This window comes from Amblyraja radiata, chromosome 23 (assembly GCF_010909765.2).
Source record: "Amblyraja radiata isolate CabotCenter1 chromosome 23, sAmbRad1.1.pri, whole genome shotgun sequence".
Classification (NCBI taxonomy): domain Eukaryota; kingdom Metazoa; phylum Chordata; class Chondrichthyes; order Rajiformes; family Rajidae; genus Amblyraja; species Amblyraja radiata.
The window spans coordinates 22,021,434-22,039,118 of NC_045978.1; the positions used below are offsets into that span (position 1 = coordinate 22,021,434).

At 43.2% G+C, this 17,685-nt stretch overlaps 1 protein-coding gene across 2 annotated transcripts in view; it reads right to left on the bottom strand.

Annotated features, from left to right (window-relative positions):
• Positions 1-847: 847 nt before the first annotated feature.
• Positions 848-17,685, bottom strand: part of oser1 (oxidative stress responsive serine rich 1) — a 42,823-nt gene continuing 25,985 nt past the window's right edge. For both annotated transcript variants that reach the window (XM_033041749.1, XM_033041748.1), the window contains exons 3-5: positions 10,676-10,785; positions 6,850-6,969; positions 848-4,996 (exon numbers count right to left, since the gene is read on the bottom strand). In XM_033041749.1, the coding sequence (XP_032897640.1) occupies positions 4,303-4,996; positions 6,850-6,969; positions 10,676-10,755 (894 nt within the window). In that variant the 5' untranslated portion in view covers positions 10,756-10,785 and the 3' untranslated portion in view covers positions 848-4,302. The remainder of the gene's footprint in view (positions 4,997-6,849; positions 6,970-10,675; positions 10,786-17,685) is intronic.

The following is a 17,685-nucleotide window of genomic DNA, read 5'->3' on the forward strand; positions in this document are numbered from 1 at the left end:
TGTAGTCAGGATCGAACCCGGCTTTCTGGCGCTGTGAGGCAGCAACTCTACCACTGCGTCAGTGTGCTGTCCTTTTTTTACGGGATGAGGGAGACACTCGAGGTTGAGTAATTGAAAGGCAGAACCTCATCTAAATGGAAAAAGTTTGCAGATGTGACAAGTACAGAGAGGTCTAAGTGTTCTTTAGGCACAAATGTTAGTGGGCAGCTGTAGCAAGTGGTTTGAAATGTAAATGGTACATTGACCTCTTATTGCAAGAGGTTTCGAGTCCAGAAATAGGGAAGTACTGCTACAATCGTAAAGGGTGCCTTTGTGGCTACACCTGGAATGCTGTGCCATTTGGGTTTCCTTATTTAAGAAAAGTCACGCTGACATTGGAGGTAGTCCAAAAGAGGTTCATTAGGATAATTTCAGGATTGAGAGCTCTTTCCTATTAGGAGTAACAGATGCCATTAGATTGGTTTGGCTGGGGAGGAGTGATCAGACTGACCCATGCAAGGTACTGAGGGAGTGTGACCAAAGAAGACATTCTCACCAGGTGGAGAATCTCTATCAAAGGGAAATAGTTACAGGATCGCCATTTAAACCTTGAAGTGTGGTATCTGACCCTCACACTTGTCTGCATTAAATTCCGCCACCACGCTGCCCAGATTTAGCATCATGTTCAGCAGACATTGTGGGCCAAAGATACAGTTCCTGTGCTGTTCTACAGTCATAATGGCATGAGTGCGTCCCCCCCCCCCCCCACCCTACCCTAAAACAAGCCTCCTTGAGCCCGTTTCAATAATGCAGAAAGACTCCCACATAATGGGAACACTCCCCAGTACAAAGACACAGCAACCCAATCACCTATTTACATGTGGCTTTATTGGAAAGAACATCCAGGATTTTGATGCATAAAATACTCACTGCATGGGAACACAGTATTAGAATGAGAATTTGCTAACATTCAAAACAGAGATTGACAGTCTGTAGAATTCTGGCACGTCCAATTATGTCAAAAACTAAGAACCTAGACAATACAGCAATCCAATGTGATCCTACTGTGAAATAGTTAAGAATGGTACAATACATACATGCAGCTTTTTTTCTCTGATTTGGCCACAGAGGCTGTCACCATAAAACCTGCCGTAATGTGTTTCTTTTGCTTTTGAAATTAATATAATTAGATGGAATTAAGTCTCCTCCATTCATTTTGACATCCATCCTTTGTATATATCCCAAATAACTTCCCAACACCAATTTTTGAACAGCATCATTCACTTGGGGCATCACAATAGTGAAGCTACATGCTCAGTTCTTGTGTTGGGGATAGGACCCACACACCTCTGGACGCAGGCAAATGATAACTAACGCATGTTCGAGCTCAGACTTGGAAAGGTAACTGTCAACATGGATGGACTTTAAAAAGGTCCAACAGCCCACAATACAAGCAGGCATCTCTACACAGTTGTACACTTCAATCAGTGGGTCAATGTACAAGTTTGTACGTGGTGCTGGGATGGAGAGGGTTGGGGAACTGATGACACAACGCACAAAAATCCCCAAACATTTAACAATAAGCAGCAATTTTTTATAATTCAGGAAACATTTATGCATTTTGTGGTGTTTAAAAGGATATCACAAAGTTTCGCTATTACTGCGAGGGACAGTGAATAGACCATGCCATAACGCTTGGGTTGTGAGCACTTTTTTTGCAAGATCTGGATCTTCTACATTTCTGGCCAAACATAAATTTCTGGGATCTGCTGAAATAAACAAGTCATGCATATGCAAATTGCATTACCCAGGGATGCAACTGTCTGGCATCAAACTGCAACATTTTTATTTAATGCAAAAAAATTTCAATACACCAAAAGAGGGATGCAATGCCATATTGCAGCAGATCACAGGATTAGGTAGTATACATTAAACAGTTATATGTAAACTTGTGTGATTTCAAAAATGGCAGCATCATTAATTACTATACCCTATTTTCATCCCTGATCAATTTCAAATTAATTTTGGATTTGACGCCTAATTTCAGCACATCTTCCTGTGAATATAGCTACTTTGTGAATTGAGTGTATGTTTTGGCACAATTGTTAATATAATAGTGTTAACCATGCTGAGGTTCTGTTTTTAAATAACTAGTGGGTTTCAGACCATATGGAACAGAATGGTACTGGGCATGTATACTTTACAGATGGACGTACAATTTTCAAATATTACAATTGATAACCCAGTTTTTAATTTTGTAACTTGGGAGAATCCATGTTGGACTCAACTCTGAACTATCCTCTGCTGTAGAAGAACATCCAATAAGTTGTATTAATCAAATTACCCACCTCCTAATCAGTGCAGCTTGGAGTTGGCTTTGCACACAACATCACTTCCCAGAAGTAAATTGGAAAACGCCTCAACATTTATTCTAACAGGCTGCCCGTTTGACTATTGTTGCTAATTAAAAGTCAATTTGATTCCAAGTTCAATAAGATTTTACGAGGTTCAATCTCTGGAGACGCAGAATACCCTCCATCCTTTCCTAATCTGAATTACTGATTCCAAATAAATTGATTTTTTTGGTGCAAAATAACTACAGTAAACAAGACAAAGATGCACAGAGTACTCATGCTACTTCAGAACTCTACCGTAGTCCTATCAGAAGGGCGGTGTTAATACTCAAAGCACTTTATCCTCTGTTGGAGGAAGGAAATCAGAAATAATTCAATTCAGATATGGCGTAATCTGTGTTTATGTCACTACAAAAGCACTCAAGCGGACATTTTATAATTTGTTTTCATCCAAATAGATTAACGTTAAACATCCTCAAAATTGACATTTCACAATCCAGGTGAATTATTACCCGAAGGTGGATTTCTCCTCACCCCTCCTCTATTCACACCTACAAGTGTGCACATAAAACCCAGGAGTGCAAGAGCTAGTTGCAGCACCTTCTCCATTTCCCATTCAAGATCATTTATCTTAAAGGATCAGCAATAGATTTAAATACTCTGGTTTCATCATTCATCCTCTCGCTGGTTAGTGCAGTGAACAACTATTTCAAGCTTTAAAAAAAAGCTAAATTGGAGGGCACAAATTAGTTTGGGTTACAAGTAATCAGGTAATTCCAAGTCATCGTACCCAGCTAATGTGAACAACTGGTAGAGCAACAAGTCATAGATCAATTGGCTGCCAAGATAGAGCTTGGAATGCTCAGCTGGTTAGGGAGATTCTACAGAGGGAGAAAACCAGTTATTTGCATCTCTCCAGACACTGCTTGGTCTGCTAATGCACATTCAATAGTTCCTTTACACATTTCCAGCTTTTTTCTTTTGGATTATTAAATGCGTATCAATTACAACTCACACCAGCAAATGTTCCTTCAAAATGGACCAATACGCCAATAAATTAGAGTGGTGTACAAATTAATTCTGAAAAGGGGAAGCAACTGCTAGGGGGCAAAATACATAAATAAGATGGCTTTGTGCCACCTACTTCCAAAATTCAATTCCATTGGAGTTCATAAGCCCAATTTTTGGTACAATGTGTAACTACTTTTTCTGCTCCTTTAGCATAATGGGAATTTCTACCCATGGTCTTCCAATTCAGATAGCACTTGTGATCCGCTCCGCTGAAGACACAGTATGCGGCTAAAGAAATCGGAAGCCAATACTCCATCACCCCCCACCTCAAATCCATTCACAGAAGAGGAGAGCACAGGATTTGGGCGGTACTGGATTTTACATTTGCACACTCAGAAATGACTTCCCTTGGTTTTACCAGGTTTAAAATCACAACGCAATGCAGATTTAACATTCCAAATCAGAGGTTAAGACTATTTTCTGTCAGAGGAATACATAAACACAAGTCACAGCCTGCAATCAGCCAAAGACGTACCCTACCGTTTATTTCAAAGCCATCATGTTATTCTATTCGTGCAAATAAAAAACATCTTTCTCCACTGTAGATGTAGTGCGAATGCAAGAAATTTTGTTGATTAATTTGACTGCTGACTTATATTATGTAAACAGTGAACTTCGGACATTTTAAGCCTGTGTCCCAAAACACATATGTTAGACCAACAGCTTCATGTTTTCACATGTGACACTCATGAAGCTCCAAACTACACCAAGGGCCCCAAAGTAAAACCACAGGGAGCGGTGGAGAAAAGAAATTACTTTGAAAAGTCAAATCAAAAGAAAAAAGAAAAAAATCAGTTCTTGCATAATTTAACTAAGCCAGTATTCCTTCCAACTTTTGTTTTTACACCAGTCACGTTAGCTTGAAAATAAATCACCCATTGAAGGAGTGATTCTTCTTTTAAGTGTACATCATTTCGGCCATGTGTGACATTTTTTTGGGGATATACAGGTAATATTCCATGTATCCCGACAGGTCTTCGATGGTGATGTCTTCAACAAATGCCCTGGCCTCTTCGGAGCAAGAGCGTGGGGAACCCGCGGCCCCAGTGCCTGGCTGAGTTCTTCGACGGGGTGAGTTGCGTCGGCCGGTCTCGGCTGCATCTCTCTCGCACTCCGATATCACGCTGCGAAGCCCGGTGAAGGAGTACACCTCGACATCTTGCCACCGCTTGCAGCGGCATTCCTTCTCCCGCGAGCAGCAGCAGGAGTCGGTCTGGTGAAGCTTCGACAGAGACTGGAAGTCGGAGGATGGCCTGGACTTCAGGGCCGCTAGTTTCGGGGTCTCGGATGGGGAGTCAGTGCGTGATTCGGTGCCATTTACAACTGCGGGTTCTTCCGATGGCTCCAGTGAGAAGACGGTGGGGACTTTAGCGCCAAACACAGCTTCAGGCTGCCCGGCCTTACAGCACTCTTTGGGAGGCTGGACGGCAAGGCCCTGGTAAGGCTCCGTTTGGTTACTGTGCTTCGCTTGCGAGCTGGCCGAGGGCGCTGCGGAACTGCAGTAAGTAAATTTAGGAGGATGAAGAATGGGCGATTTAGAACGTCTTCTCCGCTGAGTTCTGATGGCACCACGCGATGGCTTTCTGGTTGAGCTGTATGTTTTTATCCCCATGTCGGCAAGAGGACACAAAAGAGAAACCATGGTTAACGAGAGATTCAAGGAACTGCAAACACTGGTATATTGAGCAAAACACAAAGTGCTGGTGGAACTCAGCAAATCAGGCAGCATCTGTGAAGGGAATGGACAGGCAATGTTGTTTTGGGTCGGAATCCTTCTTCAGATAGGGATAGGCGACGCTGAGTCAAGACTAGAGTGAAGAAAGGTCCCAACCCGAAGTATCGCCTGTCCATTCCTTCCACAGTTGCTGCCCGTCCCGCTGAGTTCTTCCAGCACTGTGTTTTGCTCACATTGTTAACATAGAACAGTGGAGCACAAGAACAGGCCCTTTGGCCCAGCTGACTGATCTCTTCTGCCTGCACATGATCCATATCACTCTATTTCCTGCATTTCCATGTGTCTATCCAAAAGCCTTTTAAATACCACTATCATATCAGCCTCCACCACCATCACTGGCAGTGCATTCCAGCCCCCCCCCCCCCAGCTCTGTGCAAAAGAACTTGCCCTGCACATCTTCAATAAGCTTTCCCCCTCTCACGTTATATCTATGTCCTCTAGTGTTGGACATTTCCGCCCTGGAAACAATGTTCTGACTGTCAGAACATTTTCTACAAAAATACCACTTATCAGTTGCAACACACACTGCAGTCTACCTAGTGCATAATTTGTGAATTGGGACTTTTCCACCAATTAAGGACATACGGTAAAAGAAGGCTTATTACAAACCAGAAAGGTCTTACCACAACCTAGAAAAGGTCTTTCCACAAACACCGCATGTTACTTTGTTAAAGGGATTGAGAGAACAGGGGAGGAACAGATGCACAGCCTTGTGTTTATATTGCACCACACAGGACAAGGTGCTTCACAACAATCGAGTGTTTCTGAGGTAAAGCTACCTTGTAGTGTCATGTGACATGCAAGCACCCACAAACATCAATGCAATAAAAGTCTTCTTCAAACTGAAAGTTGTCTTGGGGTTAAAATTGGAAAAGGTGGGTGTGGGACAAAGTGACAGTTGAGGGGGTCCAACAAAGATGTCTGAATGGCAGATAGGTGGAGCAAGTGACAAAGGCTAAAGATGAAATGGAGAAAGTGTCAGATAAGGAGGATTGAAATGTAGATGGAGGGACAGAGGTGGAAGGGGACATGGGGATGGGAAAGAGGGACAGGATAGTGGGAGAACTGGGTGCGCACTGGGGGGGGGGGGGGGGGTGGCGTTAGAAAATTCCACAATAAGTAGGTCCAGAGTCCAGATGCAGAGTTTTCAACTCAGGGCAAGTCTGAAGAAGGGTTTCGGCCCGAAACTTTGCCTATTTCCTTCGCTCCATAGATGCTGCTGCACCCGCTGAGTTTCTCCAGCATTTTTGTGTACCTTCACTTTCTCAATTGCTTGTTAGCCATTAATAGTAAAAAATCGCTGATAATTTACATCAGAAAAGAGGAACTTTAGTCGCAAAGCAATAATATCGAATTAAACTTTGACATGTTGGAACAAACTTGGGAACGGTAACACTGGGGTGGGGAAGGAGCGCACAGTAGAGAGGTAGCTCCGAGGTAGATGGGAGAGTGGGAGAGATCATGGGATCACTTTGACAGCAAAGTCAAAAGGTTGATGCGATATGCTGGACCAAACACTATCACCTCTGTCTTCTTTTCATTAAAACCTAGAAAGTTTAGGGCCATCCAGGATTTAATGTCATCAAGACATAACAGAAGTGATTTGACAGAGAAAGCATTATACAACTATCGATTAGAACTGGTTTAGGTTGACACAATGCTGACATTAATGCAAACTTCAAAAGTCAATGCTGAGCTTCAGCTGCTTACCCGTGCCAGCTCTCTTTGGAAGAACATACTGTCCTGGCCTTAGCTCCGTCAGGGCTGCCTCGCATTGATGTCCTTGAAGTAGTTGTTTCAGTGTTTATGTGGACAGATGCAGGCGCAGCACTGTAAACAGAACCAAACACAACAGTCAACATTAGTTTTCTCACTTATGCCCAATCTATCAACTCCAAAGAAAGCCACTGACTTGATACCTGCTTTGATCACAAACTATGGATAAGAATTAAACAAAATGATCTCAGGCAGCAGGCACCAACCCGGCCTCCCAAAGCACATGCTGTCTTTGGCTACCACCCTGGCTATTTCACTCTGGCCATCATGAAGATGGTACATGTCCACCACTGAATTTTCAGCAAATGGTGGTCCGACACCCCTTTTAATCCAGACAAAATTACGAGTTTGCACTTGAAATCACAGCTGGAAGTCCCCCTGAGAAAGTGTTGTGAGCTCTGTTGGTTGGGCAAAACAGATAATACAGCAAAGGCTCTGGAACCAATGGTGCTGAAAACTCAGTGGTGGACGTGTACGTCTGAAAACCGAGAAAACCAGGTTCATCAGTCATAGGAGCAGAATTAGGTATTTCGGTCAATCGAGTCCACTCCGCCATGCAAACGTGTCTGGTCTACATTTCCCTCTCAACCCCATTCTCCTGTCTTCTCCCTTTAACCTTTGACACACTTACTATTCACAAAACAGTGAATCTTCGCTTTAAAAATACCCAATGTCGGCCTCTGCTGCTGTATGTGGCAATGAATTCCACAGATTCATCACCCTCTGGCACAATAAATTACTCATCTCTTTTCTAAAAGTACATCCTTCAAGATGTTTCTTGAACCTTCAAGAAAGGGTCAAGAATAACTTCTTCCCAACAACCATCAGGCTCTTGAACACTACACAATAATAACTTCAATGGTCCAATTGTATGACGGTACTTTACTGTCAGATGGCCTTGGGTAGAGTGAAATTAAATTTTTGCTCACAGGCCAATACAATTCCTACCATTAGGCACAATCATGCTCAAGTGTCAGAGCGTAGGATTAGAAGATTACACTGAGACAGTGCACGATAGCCACCACGTTTCTGGCACCATTTTGTACGATTCCAATGCAAAGTTGTTAAAAATGTGGAGTCTTATCTTGCCCTTGAAGGCCTGTTGCCCTGGGTCAGTGTTACAGGGGTTGGTCAGGCGATGTTGTTAGTGTCGTCCACCAGCCCGAGCCCCTGCAACTCGCTCTGAAGTTCATAGCTCAGGCAACTATGAACTCTCTTCGGTTGCACTAAGGACTTGGATTTTTTTTTTTTTTGCACTAGTATTGGGGCGATTAATTTATTTAATTTTTGTTTATTATATATTGTCGATGTGTATTGTGTTTACTGGCCTGTAATGCTGTTGCAAGTAAGAATTCCATTGTTCCGTGGTCGGTGCATGTGACAATTAAACACTTGATCCTTTGTGTAGGAAGGAACTGTAGATGCTGGTTTATTTATACAGGAGTCTCATCGGGTTAGGCAGTATCTCTGGAGAAAAAGGATGGGTGATGTTTTGGTCCTGAAGAAGGGTTCCAACTTGATTCTTTCTTGACCATTCCAAAATGCATCAAGTGAGAAGCCCACCACAAGAAACAAATGTACCCAAAACATTAAGACTAAAACTTGAAATGATGCAAAATCATTTTAAGTAACATCAGCTAGTGGTTTTCACTACATTACAGCTGTTAACTCTAACAGATCTCTAAAGTAACAACACCCAACTTATAACAAATAACTGATTGGGAGGTTAGATAACAAGATGCTTTATAGTTCGTAGATTGACAGGTCACTAGAAATTATGAAAACATTTAAAAATAAATCACTTGTTGTTGTAATACCTCTGCTGCTTTAATACTTGCACTAATATAAAGGAAGATGTAAAAGGCACCTTTCGCAGATACAACTTTGAAAGTTATTTATAATTTTCAGCAAAAAGGACAGAGAGCAAGATTGTCCATAACATTGGGCTGTGCTGCAGATGGAAGTGATTATAATTGGAGGGCTTTCACAAGCTACTTATGGACCTTCCCGCTTCAGCGATTTTTTCGGCGACTGTTAGTCGTAGCAGGTCGCCGAAAAACCGGCGACTGGACCCCGTTACGACAACGTTACAACCTACCATCTAGTCGACGTCAAGCTACCGACAACCCGCGACCCATTAGGACGTCCACCTACGACAACCTATGTCCACCCGCGACAAGCTACGACAGTTCAGTCGCCGGTTGACGTAGGTAGTCGGCAATTGAACTCACCGCAGTCGGCACCGGCGACAACCAACGCCATCCTGGCAACAACCTACGACAGCACCTACGTCAGGAGAAATCAAGCTATGACAAAAGCCCACGTACACCGACTGTCGCCGAAATTATTTGACCATTTCAAACTCCAGCAGCGACCAGAACAATGCTACGATTCTTTGGGCAACTGAGGAGACACCCCAGCGACCATGTGACGATAGCCTAGTCGCCTGAAAAAAATCGCCTAAGTGGGACAGGGGCATTAATCACCATGGGATCTTGAGGTGGCGTTTAGCATGAAGCTTGCAGACATTCGGAAGATCCAACAGGAAAAATCACAGTGCAGGATGTGAAATAAATCAGGGTGTAGCTATATGATAAAAAAGAGAAATGTAACGTGTTGGAAGTTATGCCAGGCTGCAGCTGTATAGCAGTTACACAATTAAAGTTTCACGTTGATCATCTGTTGTCCGAATTCAGAAAAAAGTTTGAAATTATGATGTTTTATAAGGGTGGGAGATTGAATGAAAAATGGACACCAAGACAAGGACACGAAATGGCACCCGAGAGAAGGTTTAGTTTAGAGATACAGCATAGAAACAGGCCCTTCGGCCCAACGAGTCCAAAATGGACCATCGATCACCCGTTCATACAAGTACTATTCAATACACACTCGGGGCAATTCACAGAGGCCAATTAATCTGTGAATCCACACGTCTTTGGGATGAGAGAGGAAAGTCGCATGGTCACAGGGAGAATGTGTAAACTTTAGCTGCTGTCTCCCTGATGGATCGCTAGCGACTGGCCCCAGACAGCTCACCGCTCATGTGCACTGTCATAATTTGTGACTTGCTGCTCTACTTGTAGACTTTTTTGCTTTCCTTGCTCTCCAAGTTGTCTATTACCGCCGGTGCTGCCATTGGATTTAAACAGTCGAACTTTGTATCCTGCTAGTGCAGCTGTTCTCAGTATTTCCTCCTGTGGCCCCCAATTCCTGACGAGCATTCAGAACCACCTTTAGTCAGCTTAAGGGTAAAGAGTGTTTAATTACCATTTATACTGAAAATGGAACAATGAAATTCTTACTTGAAGCAGCATAATGCCTGTTAACACAATTCGCAGAGGTAACACAATAGATTAAAAAAAGTTCAATGTTTAAAAAAACCCCAATATTGGTGCAAAAAGCCCAAGACAGTTTGCAGTTCATTTGGTATTTGTAGGGTTCAAGAGCCTGATGGTTGTTGGGAAGAAGCTGTTCCTGAACCTCAAGTTCATGGTCTTCAGGCTCCTGCACCTTCTTTCCGATGGCAGGAGTGAAATGGGAGCATGGCCAGGGTGGTGTGGGTCATTGATGATGCTTGCTGCCTTTGAGGTCAGTACCTGTGACGGACTGGGCAGCGTCCAGCACTTATTCACCCTGCACCAATGACACATGAAGTGTTCCAGGCTGGATGTAGAGTCTCCCAGAATTATTGCTTCCCCTGAAGGGCTGGACGTGCACCAGTAATATTAACGTGCCACACTAAATGGTTGACTAGACTTACCGTTCAGAATCCACTTTAAGCTTTTTGAATGCCATCTGCAGGCTCTCCTCATCCTCACCACCTTTTCCCTCCGGTTCCATGTTGGGGAAAACAGCCAGGCTCGATGTTATCTGTAACAGAGATCGCAAGTTGAAGAGTTACAAAACTGGAAGTCTTCATTGAAAGTTTTGGATTTTCAAAATACATCCAAAAGCTGCTTAGATTGAGAGACACAAAATGTTGGAGTACCTCAATGGGTCAGGCAGCATCTCTGGAGAAAATAAATAGATGACGTTTTGGGTTGGGGCCCTTCTACAGACTCAATCTGAAGAATGAACTTACTTCATTCTGAAGAAGAAGAGCCCCAACCCGAAACGTTACCTATCCATGTTCTCCAGAGATGCTTCCTGACTTGCTCCAACATTGCGTCCTTTTTTAAAAGAAAAATCTCACGACAGCAGAAATTTTAGGCATATATCACATATAGAGAGTACAATGTCAAATAAGACTGTTCAAATGTATATTTTACCAAAAGCACTTTAACATGTGGTCAAAGTAGCAATTTTTGGTTTGAATCAAACCTTCAAAAACTGACACTCATTAAAACATTAGTCATTTACTCATAACTAAGTGCCAATAATAGAGGGCAAAAATGTTCTCTTTCCATCAGTAGTTCCGTTTATCAAGCTGTCTCAGAATGAGTGGCAAAGCGACTTAGCATTTTGTGTCTATCTTTGGCATAAACCGACATCTGAATTTCCTATTTATTAGCTACATAAATTGTACCGCAACAAACTCCAGGAACTCTGATCCATCAAACCTGGGCTCACATGGTTCCCTCCCGTTCACTACTCTTCCCACCCACTCAGATCAATCATCTCCTTTAAGAACAGAACATACTGAAAATATTCAGTAGGCATCTGCAGAGAGAAGAAAACACTTATTGTTTCAAGTGTGGTGGAGACCGATACTACAGTTGCGTTTAAGAGACTTCTTCAGGGAATGAAGGGATATACATCATGTGCAGGCAAAGAAGAGTTTGCCTTGACATCGTGTTAGGCACAGACATTGTGGGCCGAAGGGCCTATTCCTGTGCTATTACTGTTGAAACTTCAACAGATTTACAGCATCAACAATTTTTCCTTTTTTGAACATTTCAGCTTGCTGACTTAACTGGATCCTTCATCCTCCCTTGAAATCTTTGAAATCATTTTTAAGATTCTTAAGATTCTAGCTGCCACTCTTAAGTTTCATGCAAATCATTAAGGCGCTTTGCAATCAAGGGCACAAAAAAAAGAACAGAGCAAATCTGAAATGAAGAACAAGTGATGCTCTTCGAAGTTTTGGTGCCATCATGTGGTCAATTAAATGAACAAGTATCTACACATTGAAGATACAAACTGCAGATGCTGGAATCTTGAGCAAAACACAAAGTGCTGGAGGAACTCAGCAGGTCCAGCAGCATCTGCGAAGTGGGGACCCTGCTTCAGTCCAGTGGATGTTCAAGTCAAACGGATTTAGCTCAGCAAGTATTCGGCTCCGAAATGTGACTCATCCATTCCATTTACAGATGCTGCCTGATCCACTGATAAGCCTAGTATCTACAATTTGGCACCAGCCAGATAATGTTCCTGCCTTCTACAATTATTTCTGCTGCGACTTTCTTGTATTCTGGCTCAGGTGTTTGGATTCACGCTTTAAGTCATCAAGCCTTCCTTCATTAAAAATATCCTTTCACTACAATAACTTTAAAAACAACAAAGTGCGAGCTGCCTGTGCAGAGTTTGCACGTTCTCCCTGCAATCGGATGGGGCTTCCTCCCACATCCCAGAGACGTACGGGTTTATAAGTCATTGGGCCTCGAAATTGCCCCGAGTGTGTATCGAGTGGATGAGAAAGTGGGATAACATAGAACTAGCATGAACGTGTGAACAATGGTCAGTGTGGTCACACTACAAACCAACTGACTCACATGGCTATCTGGACTACACGTCTTCCCACCCTGCCCCCTGTAAAGACTCCATCCCCTACTCCCAATTCCTCCGCCTACGCCGCATCTGCTCCCAGGATGAGACGTTCCACACCAGGGCATCGGAAATGTCCTAGTTCTTCAGGGAACGGGGGTTCCCCTCCGCCACCATAGATGAGACTCGCACCTGCTCTCTCTCCCCATCCCCGCACTCGCAACAAGGGCAGAGTCCCCCTAGTCCTCACCTTTCACCCCACCAGCCGGCAAATACAACACATAATCCTCCGCCATTTCCCACGTGACCCCACCACTCGCCACATCTTCCCATCTCCCCCTATGTCTGCCTTCTGCAAAGACCGCTTCCTCCGCAACTCCCTTATCAATTCTTCCCTTCCCTCCTGTACCACCCCCTCCCCGGGCACTTTCCGTTGCAACCGCAAGAAATGCAACACCTGTCCCTTCACCTCCCCCCTCGACTCCATTCAAGGACCCAAGCAGTCGTTCCAGGTGCGACAAAGGTTCACCTGCATCTCCTCCAACCTCATCTACTGCATCCGCTGCTCTAGATGTCAGCTGATTTACATCGGGGAGACTATGCGGAGGTTGGGCGATCGTTTCGCCGAACACCTCCACTCAGTCCGCAATAACCTACCTGAACTCCCGGTGGCTCAGCACTTCAACTCCCCCTCCCATTCCCAATCCGACCTCTCTGTCCTGGGTCTCCTCCATTGCCAGAGTGAGCAACACCGGAAATTGGAGGAACAGCACCTCATATTCCGCCTGGGTTGTTTGCGTCCAGATGGCATGAACGTTGAATTCTCCCAGTTTTGCTAGCCCTTGCTGTCTCCTCCCCTTCCTTAACCCTCGAGCCGTCTCCTCCCATCCCCCCCCGCTCTCGGGCTCCTCCTCCTCCTCCCTTTTTCCTTCCTTCTCACCCCCCCCCCCCCACCCCCTATCAGTCTGAAGAAGGGTTTCGGCCCGAAACGTCACCTATTTCCTTCGCTCCATAGATGCTGCTGCACCCGCTGAGTTTCTCCAGCATTTTGTGTACCTTCGATCTTCCAGCATCTGCAGTTCCTTCTTGAACACAATGGTCAGTGTGGACTAGGTAGAAAGAGGGGGCCCATTTCCAAGCTCTATCTTTAAACTAAATCCAAAGAGCCAAGTTGAAGAGAGGAGTGGAAGTAGGGAGTTTAAACCATTACATGAATAGAGTGGAGATACAAGAAACTGCAAATGCTGGTTAAGTAAAAAAGGCAAAGTGCTGGAGTAACTCAGCGGGTCTGGCAACACCTCTGGAGAACATTGATAAATGGTTTTTCAGGTCCAGACCCTTCTTCAGACCAATGTGATGAAGGTGGTAGCTAAACAAATTAAAAAACTTTTAAAAGGAGGCATGTCTCGTGCCATCGGGAAGAAGGTATAAGAGCCTGAAAACTAACATCCAGGTACAAGAACGGCTTCTTCCCAACAATCATGCGGCTATTGAAAGCTACGACCCCAACTAAACTTTGAACTGCCTTGATTGCACTAGTGCCTTTGGCTTTTTTTGGACTTTATTTTTAAGTCATTAAGTTATTTTTTGTTTATTATATTACCCATTGAATACAAACCTGTTGTGCTGTTGCTGCAAGTAAGAATTTTGTTCCATTTCGGTATGTATGACAATAAAACACTGGAACAAAAAATATTCTGCATGGATGCAAAGCATGGATTTTGAGAGAATTTAGCTATACTGTGGCTGGGGAAATAGATAAAGATAATAAGACATATAATACGAGTCTTAATGTGAAAGTCTTGAGTGACAACTGAATATGGGATTTGCAGCTCAGTTTGGAAATTAAAGAGGACACCACAGGGTGTGCACATACAGGTTTAGTCTCACGTAACAGTTCAAGGATTAAGTGAGAGTGGATCACATCTCAAGATGGTTTAAGCCAATTGAACAAACGTTAGCTTGATTGCAGATGGAGAAAACAAAGCATGGTCTTACAATGAAATGATGAGAGATCTATCCTGGTCTTGTTGCTATCAGCAGAGCATAAACCAACGCATACAGGGAATGGTGGGAGGTGTCGCTAGTGATAGTGTTGTACAAGCTGCTTTATAAAATACAGATGCAACTATGAGAAAAAACAGCAAGGCTTTGAACTGCCATTATAAATAATATCTCAAAGTACTGCATAAAATTGAGTTGAAGTTGATTCGGAGGGCTGTGGACGTAAAAATCCTGGAGTCACTTAAGGACCTGTCCCACTTAGTGATTTTTTTCGGCAACTGCCGGCGTGAATAACTGACGTATCAGGGTCGCCTAAAGATTTTGAACATTTCAAAATCCAGCGGCGACAAAAAAAAAACGCTGCGACATTTGAGGAAACACCATGCGTCAATACGTCATCACGCCGTAACTTTTTCGGTGACCAGATACGTCAGTCAATGTTGCCGGCAATCGCCGAAAAAAAAACGGCAAGTGCATTCAAACAGCCGCATGTGTAGTAATGCTCTGCTACAGATATATGCAATTCAGAAATAAAGCAGTGGGCTTAAAGAATCGCTAAAGTGCAAGTTTATGCAAGTCGTCTATTGCGCAAGTCAGGGAGTGCCTGTAAACTAATATAATGACAAGTATGTCAATTAGAGATACAGGATGGGAAAAAGCCCTCCAGCCCACTGAGTCTACGCTGACCATCGATCATCCGTCCCCACTAGTTCTGTAATGGGATATGTTACAAAAAGCCACAGTATAAAACTCTGATGGTTGAAATGTTTCTATCATAAAACTAAACCATTATGCTCTGATGCAGTTACAGCTACTATACAGCTACAGCCATGATTAAATTATGATAAAAGTAATACCATGGAAAGATAAAAGTTACTATATTACAGGGATTTAACAAACTGTAAATAAGGAAGTGATTCAGCCACCGAAACAAACTATTTATTTCCAAGTAAATATTTTTCTCCCAGAGACTAAACAATAGACAATGAGTTTCTTGGTTTAATTGCACCATGGCTGATTCATAGTTATGGGGCTGTTGAGTTCATTCCTAAACAGAAGCCGTTGAGAAACAGGTCATGCAAATACAGCTGCCATTAATTGTTAAAGAATAGCACGCAAATTAACTTAGCCAGATCTAGACTAAATGACGATAGAAACAGTTTCAAGGAAAGGGAAGGTGAATGGAAATCATTCAGGAAAATCGTAGTATCGTTAAGCAGAGTTAAGTTTCAGATCATGGTTAGCTGTGCAGAAAACCCTTTTCCCTCTCCATTTCAAAAGTGCACAGCTCCCTGGTCATCAGCAAAGCCATTTCAATTTACAATTTCAGCAAAGTTCTGATGGAAAATTCACTTATTTATTACTTTTACAGATAAGTTGTTGAATTGCATTCACACTGGTTAACAGTATTCAGTGAGCAATCCAATCTGCTGAGTTGTTCCCCAGTAACATAGTGGAATTAATGTTCTTTGCACAGATACATTGGGTCCATGTTAATCATCTTTCCCACGGCTTTTCCAATATTTGTCAATTTCATTTTGATAGCTATTACTTCACGTGCATCCTCTACTCTCCATCAATGTCCTGTAGATTGAAATGTTACATAGAAGGTTGATGATTATAACAATATTCTAATAGAGTCAGTCATTCTGCGAGGAAACAGGCCCTTTGGCCCAATTTGTCCAAACGAGTCCCATCTAGACTAGACCCAACTGCCTGTGTTTAGCCTATATCCCTCTAAACCATCCTATCCATGTACACGGTTAAATGTTTCTTAAACATTGCAAAAGTACTTGCCTCAATTAGTTCCTCCGGCAGCAGCACGTTCCATACACCCACCACCCTTTGTATTCAAAAAAGTTGCCCCTCGGTTTCCCATTAATTCTTTCCCCCCCTCATCTTAAACCTAGGACCTCACATTCCCTACAGGGCAAGAGACTGTGTTTATCCGATCTATTCCTCTCATGATTTTGTACACCTCTATAGGATCACCCCTCATCCTCCTGTGCTCCAAGTAATGGAGTCCTACCTATCCTGCTCATTTTAATATTATAGCTCAAAATAAAATATTCCTTTTTATTTGTTTGAGCCAACATAGGATAAAATCATAACCTGCATGAGAGGCTGCTGGATAGAACTCTGACATTTAGCCATCTTATGCAGTTTATACAGTACTGATGCAGCCACTGAGTGATGCTGTAAAAGCTTGACTACATTAAACATTGATTACAGCTCCACCAACTGGCAAGTGGAAAAATGGTCTTAAAATTCATCATGAGCAAAACCAAAACAAACTGCGGTAGAAACTCAGCAAGTCTAGTAGTATCCGTTGTGGGAGCGAGAGGGTGGAAAATTGTCAACATTTCGGGTAGAGACCCTACATCAGAACTGATACTCAGTAAACTGGTGTAAGGGTCCCTGCACAAAACATTTGGAACATAGGAAAGTACAGCACAGAAACAGGCATTTCAGTCCATAATGTCAGTGTTGAACATAATGCCAAGATTAATTTTATCTACACATACATGATCCATATCCCTGCATTGCTAGCATACCCATGTGCCTATCTAAACGCCTCTTAAACGCAACTAACATATCAGCCTCCTACACACCCCTGGCAGCCCATTCCCTGTGGAGGCAGAGGGATGACTGTCATTTAGGTCGAGACCCTGCAGCAGTGAACATGCATTCTAACTCCACTTACTGCTGTTAAATACGTCACTACATAGCTGAAAGCTCTCAACCACATTACTGCATTCAGTAAATCTCTTTCTTACCTCATACAGGCTCCTGATATATTCCCTAACTTTGAGTCAATTCTCTACTGAGGTGAGGCACGGAGTCAGCACAGGTTACCTTGGCCACCAATTCCCCGCCGCAATGATCATCCCTACATTATTCCATCTACACATCTAGAAACAATTTACAGAAGCCAACTAACCTAAAAACCTGCAGGTCTGTGATATGGTAGAAAAACGGAGCACCAGGAGAGAGAACGTACAATCTCCATACAGACAGCACCCGCAGTCAGGATCAAACCGAAGTCTCTGGTGTTGCAAGTCA